General features: G+C 30.3%; 1 protein-coding gene across 1 annotated transcript in view; it reads right to left on the reverse strand.

The window, feature by feature from the left end:
* Nucleotides 1–4,513: 4,513 nt before the first annotated feature.
* Nucleotides 4,514–7,500, reverse strand: part of Ddr (discoidin domain-containing receptor 2) — a 149,394-nt gene continuing 146,407 nt past the window's right edge. The window contains exon 18 of the mRNA XM_085660116.1: nucleotides 4,514–4,838. Coding sequence (XP_085516242.1) covers nucleotides 4,722–4,838 — 117 coding nt within the window. The 3' untranslated portion in view covers nucleotides 4,514–4,721. The remainder of the gene's footprint in view (nucleotides 4,839–7,500) is intronic.

Below are 7,500 nucleotides of genomic sequence, written 5' to 3' on the forward strand. Positions count from 1 at the left end.
ATCTTCGACGTCTCATCATTTTTTCTTTCGCCGATCGGATAGAATCAAATTTCAATCGAATTTGGATTGTATTTAAATATGCAAAAATCGATACAGACATTAAAAAAGGAAAAGATTGAACAAAGAAAAATATCACTGTGTACGAGCAATGACTTTTTCGATAACGAAAGATAACAAAAATAAAACGGACATCTGGAAGTTCTTAAAAAATTTACTAGCGATCGGGGTTTTTGACAATCGTTTGAAAGGTTTATCCTTAAATGGGGGAAAATAAATAAAGAAGTAAAACAGAGATAAAAATAGAGAGCAAGAGCAAAAAAGAGAGAGAGAGAGAGAGAGAGAGAGAGAGAGAGAGCAAGAGAGAGAAAAATGAAAAGATAAAAAACTGGATGATATATATATATATATATATATTTTTTTTTTTTTCGTAGTATAATTTAATAAGCGAATTTTTTTCTTGATATTGGCATCATAACGGAGTATAAACTTTGAGGTGGTTATATTTTTATTTCCTCTCTTGTTTCCTTTCCCTCCTCATTCTCCTCCACTTCCTCCTTCTCTTCCTTCTCCTCCTCTTCCTCTTCTATTTCCTCTTTCTAACTCCCTAGCCCAGTGTTCTCTTATTTTATTTGCTCTTTTTCTTGCTGGGTGCACAGCTACCGGGTAGCAGGTGCCGGTCGCACCAGCGAAGCATAGTTACTGTCAAACAAAATTCGTTACGAAAGACGGGCAACGATACTTCCGGTAACGATAAGATCTTTCAAAAGTATTTTCCATACGCAATAAAGGAATTCGTGAGAAATGAATTATACCAGGAGAATTATCTTGGACTGTTTAAAAATTTTTTTTATGTCCTCCCTCTCTCTCTCTCTCTCTCTCTCTCTTTCTCTTATTCTTTTTCTATAAATAATTTCTTTTTCATCTTCTTCTTTTGCTTTTTATTTTTTTTTTCTTTTCTTTTCTAATCATTATTACCCATAAATATATTTTTATTATTTTCTCTTTTCTCACGAGAAAATTATATTTCGGATGAAATTATTGATCATATATTATTCTTTGTATTATTCTTTGATCTTCGAATCAAAGTACGTATGTATATTAAATTTATACTTGTAATAGTGACATTTTGAATAGATCATTATGATTAGAAATCTATCGTTCATTAAGAAATAGAGAGAGAGAGAGAGAGAGAGAGAGAGAGAGAGAGAGAGAGAGAGAGAGAGAGTTTGGTGGATACAATAATTAATCTAAAACTGATCGTGATCCATAGAACTAATACTCCGTTCTCTTATTTATTCGGATCGACGGGGTAATTACGAAATCAATATTATACCAGTACGAAGTAATTGATGGCTATCCTTTCGTTTGCCATCAGTTCTGGTATCTGTTATTGATTTTATATGCATGTAATATATATATATATATATATATATATATACGTGGATCGGTGACGTTGAGTTTATTTGTGAGATGACATTAACAAATTTTTTGCGAGCACATTGATTAAAAAAACATATTGCTGTTATCAATAATTAAAATCATATTTTGCGTGGTCGTAATTTCTTGAAAAGCTTATATTATTTTTATCCAAAACTGATGGAATTTTATGAAATTTCTTTTTACATCTATCGATCGATCGATCGATTAGTGATATACGATATGTAATATGTGTGATCTGCGTCCTATGGGCTTGATAAGTTTTTTATGAATTAGTCGATCCTGTACTGAAAATTCAACGTGAATAATAATATTTTATATCGTAAAATGTAACGATGTACACGATTTTTTCTTTTTATTTCTTTTCTTTTCTTTTTTTTTTTTTCTCTAATCTACGATCAGAGATATCTTAAGGATTAATATTTTTATTTTCTCAAACAAAATCGTCTGTAATAAAGTACCATAGGAATAGAACAATTTTTTTATTTTACATTTAAAATAATAATATGTATTATGCGTGAAATGATATGTCGATGCTTGATTTATTACTTTGAAAAAATAAAGAGAGAAGTAAAGAAATGTTTTTTTATCTTTTTCTTTCTTTCTTTTTTATTTTTTGTTTTTTGTTTAAGCTTAGCTATCCGTCATGCTTTTGATTATTAGAAATATACATTCATATATATATATTAATATATTTATAGAAAATAATATGAAGCGTGATTAAACTTGAATGATTCGTTGGAAGAATTGTGAAAATAATTGATTATTTTATGTATATAAATATAAATATATATATATATATATATATATTTATTTATTGTTCTTTTTTATTTATTTATTTTTTTTTTTTTCGTTGTTGTTCGACGGTGTTTAATATTCGACGGTGTACAGATATCGACCGTGCGAAGTAAAAGAGATAAACTAAATTTCTCGGATTTCCTCGGTGCTAAACGACAAAAATAGAGAAAGGGAGAATGAAAAAGTGATAGAGACGGAGATATATTTAACGGAGGAACCTCCATGTTGCCTCTTTCTGGCGACAGGTGGAAATGAAATTTTGCAGCATTACAACGAATTGGTTATTGCCTCTGGCAATATTTTCTCTCTCTTTCTCTCTCTCTCTCTCTCTCTCTCTCTATTTCTCTCTTTCTTTCTCTCTATCTATCTCTTTCGCTCTTTATTTCTTTCTTTCTTCCACTGTCTCTCTTTTTAGCTCGAACGTTGGTTCTCACACGTTTCCTAGAAAACAAGTGCTATAAACGATCGATTATATTTTCTCTGTCGGTGGTTGGCAAGCATTAAACTTATTGTTAGATATATGTTTAAACGTTTTTTCTATCGGTGCCTTTTATCTATCGTCATCTAAATGGCGAATGTTAAATAAAAATTTATTTCATTAATTTCTGCATAGGAAAAGAGAGAGAGAGAGAGAGAGAGAGAGAGAGAGAGAGAGAGGGCAAACAAAAAAAGAAGAAGAAGAAAAGAAAAAAAAGACAATGAACAAATCTCGATTATTTTTTCTTCCTTTTTTTCGAATACACGCAAAATCCGCGATTCATGTTTATTCTGAGTAAAAGCTCGAAGATCACCAATTTAAATTCATTCTTCCTACGATAAATGTATCGATTCAAATGTAATGAATATCATTTTGAAATGAAAATCGAAGAGTGAAAGTGAGAGAGAGAGAGAGAGAGAGTGAAAGAGAGAGAGAGAGAGAGAGAGATTACAAAAGAGAATCACAGAAGAGTTTGCAACATTGCTGCAAGCATCTCACGTTTGTGCACCTTACGGTAATGAATTGGAGCGACTTAATTAAAGGGTGTTTGGAATGGCGAAAAAGGAAATAAGAAAAATCGAGAGGCAGCTATCCAGAGATAGGATATGTAGGAGTAAGAAACTGTGTAAGGAATCGGAGCTACTAGCCAGTTTAAATTAAATACGTGCAATAATAAGAGTGCACTCGGAGATAAGAAGATCATTCTCGGGGTTGACCATTCTCTATGAGATAAAAAAAAAAAAAAAACATATCTAAGGATATACTTTAAAATATATTTATTTATGAGCGATGAAAATCGAAGTTTTTATCTTTTCTCTTTTGAATTTTTTTTTCTTTTTTTTTTTTTTTTTTTTTTTGTTCTCCGGTTAAATCTTCTTTCACGGATTAAATGAATAAAATATCACGTTCATTTGTTTTGTCGTTAAACAACAAAAATTTTTCTTCTTCTCTTTTATTCCTTTTTCATTTGATTTCGTTATTCATTCATACGAATATTATAATTAATATTAATATTGATCATATATAAAATTTTAATACTATAGTTCACGTATACGTGTGTGTACATACATAAATATATATATATATATATATATATATATATATATATATATGGGCATGTGTAAGAAAGAATGACAAAGGTAGAAATGAGGTTACTTTTAAAAAGGTCCAGACAGCCTCGGGGTAAAATAGAAAGGAGCGAGAATGAAGAATGAGAGCGGTGAGGAAAGGAAAAAAAGATAAAAGAAAGAAAAGAAAAACGAAAAAAGAAGAGAGAGAAAAAAAAAGAAAAAGATAAAGGAAAAGAAAAGAAAGAATAAAAAGTATGGGGTGCGATCGCAAAAAATAAGAATGATACGTTGAGTACAGATTATTTATCGTTGACTTTAAAAAAAGGTGGATTTGTATGTATAAAGAGGAAGGATGCGGGGCGGGGGGGGGAGGGGTGGAGAGGAGGAGAGAGAAAAAAGAAATTGAACTGAAAAAAGTAAGGGTTTTGTATATGAAATTAAAATGAAGGTATAGTTAATATCTTTTACATTAAAGTGTACTCATGCGAAATATATGATCTAAATTTTAACTATTTCGCTATGTATATATATTTATATATATATTTAAATATACATACGATACAATATATAGGTAAGTATATAAGTACAAACCTTTTCGTTGTTTTCTTCGATCTCTTCGTTGTTTTATTCACGTTATTCCTTTCTTCTTAGGTTAGGGAAACGTTCTTTATTCGTATTTGAAATAATTCATTATCGTACGATGTTGATTTTAAAACGTTGTACGGGCAAGACCATAAATTGCTCGACAAAAGTCAAAGCGTTGAGTATTTATTGAAAACGAATCGCTATGTACAAACGTATTAAATACACGATAGCGTGACATTTACACGAGGTTCTTCTGTTTATCGCATACAATAATCGATATGCAGCCGATATGATAACAATAGACAACACAGGGTTAACCCTTGTGGTTCTTCCATAACGTGTCCGGCTTATATTTACAACCGATCTCGTCGTTCATATTTGCACATTGAGATTGCACACGTGTCTTCTCCTAACACGTGCTTTCTTCCTTTAGTATGGTATAGTAGTACCGGGATTCCCTTATTATCGAACTAAAAACAAAAAAATTTTTTCCCCTTTCGACATCAGATTCTAAATTCCTTCTTATAATGCGAACATGCATGAGAACGGCCACAGCTGCGCGAAAAGCTCTTTCCTTTTTCTTGTCTTTTCATTTTCTTCCATTTTTCTTTTTTTTCTTTTCTCTAAATTTTTTTTTTCTCTCTATGCTCTTTCCTATTTTCTTTTCCTTTTTTTCTTTTTTTCTTACTTTTTTCTTTCTTTCTATTTTTTTTCTTGTTTTGTCTTTTTTCTCTTTTTTTCTTTTCTTTTTTTTTTTTTTTTTTTTTTTTTTTTTCTTTTGGTTTTCTCTTTTTTCTCTCTTTGTTTTTATTATTGTTGTTCGCACGTACGTTCACAATTCGCACACGGATTAAATACAAATTTTATCTCTGTTTGAACATTCAACGAAACGTAAGATCGACGAAAAAAGAAAGAAAAGAAAAAAAAAAAACGAATCAGAAAATTAGATAGAATAAGATTATTAGCGTTGTCGTTGTTTTTTTCTTTTTTTTTCTTTTTTTTTTTTTATCTTCTCCTTTTTTCCTTTTTTTCCCCCTCCCTCCGCTCGTTCCGCTCAGCATTTCCCCTAGAATCCGCTGCTAGTTCTCTCTAATATTTACAATGGAATTCTTCGCGCAGCACCGTGGCACGAATTTTCTCTTTCTCGTTATAATTGATAATTATTATATAACGTGATATGCGAAAAATCTGAATTTTATGTTTGGAAAAAAAAAAGAAAAAAAAAAAAAAAAAAGAGAAAAATATCGTAGATGGAGAAGTGGAATGAGAAAACTGCGAGGAAAAAAAAGGCAACAAAACAAAAGAAAAAGAAAAAGAAAAAGAAAAAAAGAAAAAGAAAAAACAAAAAGGAAAGAAAATAAAAAGAAAAAAAGAAGAGGAAAGAAAAGGTCGTAATAAATTTATTAACCCATGGTACGGATCGAACCGTATGTGAATTTCAACGTTCGTCGCGCGATTCCGCATATTTTCGATGAGAGATGACCGAATAAAAAAAATTTCACTGGCGTTCCGCTATTTTCAAAAACGGGTTCACGCCTCATTGCCATCCGTATCGACCTCCATTCGCGTATCGTTTTTAAAAAGAGCGTACTACCACGCGCACGTGAGCTTTCGATGATTTTTCTTTTTTCTTTTTTTCTTCTTCTATTTCTTTTTTTTTTTTTTTCTTTCTTTTTTTTTTCTTTTTTTTTTTTTCTTTCAAACACACACGAAAACTCGAAGTTCGATCTATCAAAAGAATTGTCATGAGTCTCTTGTGTTTACGTAAAAAAATGCATGTCGTCGTAAATGTCGCGCATGGCGAATATTAAATTTTATTTTATTTATATCAAATCCGATGAAATTTTGAAAATAAAAATTATCATCTCGCCAATTGGCATTACTTATGTAAATTACTTTAATTATTTTCATTTTCGATCTATAAATATGTCTCTTAGTATAAATTCTCTACAGTGTAATATTAAGAATTGTCCCGTTTTATCAAACATTGATAAAAATAAAAATTAACGAGGCAACAATTAGTTCCAGGGAATCCCTATTTTTCGCGTTTGTTTCGTTATGTGAAAATAACGAAAGGATGGAGAAAAAAAGAAAGAGAAGAAAAAAAAAAGAAGAAGAAGAAGAAGAAGAAGAAGAAGAAGAAATAAAGAAACAACAAAAAAGCGGGGAACAAAAGCAAAAACAAGAATGAATATAAATGGAAATGGGAAGAGATAAAAAGAAAAAGAAAAAAAAACGAAAAAAAAAAGAAAGAAAAACAAAGGAAATAATAGCAGATCCCGTTAGAAAAACTATTTCGAACATTCCAATGAATAATTGTGATTAATTATTGTTACATCGTTTAGCGATTTTATATGTAACTCGTCCCAGTCGTTGCGGAAAATATATTTACGTAGATATATATATATATATATATATATATATATATATATATATATATATATTTATTTATTTTCCTTGTTGAACGCAAGCGTATAACTGTATAAAGCTACATACCTGATCAAATTATAGTTCGTATTAAATCTTGCGAAGTATATCGCGAGCGTTATTTCGTTTATTACAAATCGTATAAAGTCTTTCTCTACGAGAGAAACAGAGAGAGAAAGAGATAGATAGATAGATAGATAGATAGATAGATAAATAGAGAGAGAGAGAGAAAGAGAGAGAGAAAGAGATAGAAAATAGGAAGAGAGCATTGGCGTTACGCTTTTACGTCTTATTTCTAGGAATGTTCGCCGCGTGTCTTTCGCACTTTTAAAATTGTGCATGCACAACCGATCAATTCTTTTTTTTTCTTCCTTTTTCCTTTTTTTTTTTTTTTAATTTCGATTTAAAAAAAAAAAAGTTTACCTTGATAATAACGAATAATCTCTCCATTTTAATTTCTATAATTAAGCGTACACGCTAAACCTTATCAATCTTATCAACTGGGTTTGCTCGTGATTATTGAATATGGAATTTTTGCGAACGCATAAACACACAAACACACACGCATACACGCATAAACATACACGCGCACACATACGTACATACATACATACATACATACATACATACATATGTAATATTATATACACACGTAATTATCGAATTCAATGAGAAAATGCATTGAATCGTTTTTTATTAGGAAGA

The sequence above is a fragment of the Vespa mandarinia genome, chromosome 11 (assembly GCF_050613455.1).
Source record: "Vespa mandarinia isolate Hongniang chromosome 11, ASM5061345v1, whole genome shotgun sequence".
NCBI lineage: Eukaryota > Metazoa > Arthropoda > Insecta > Hymenoptera > Vespidae > Vespa > Vespa mandarinia.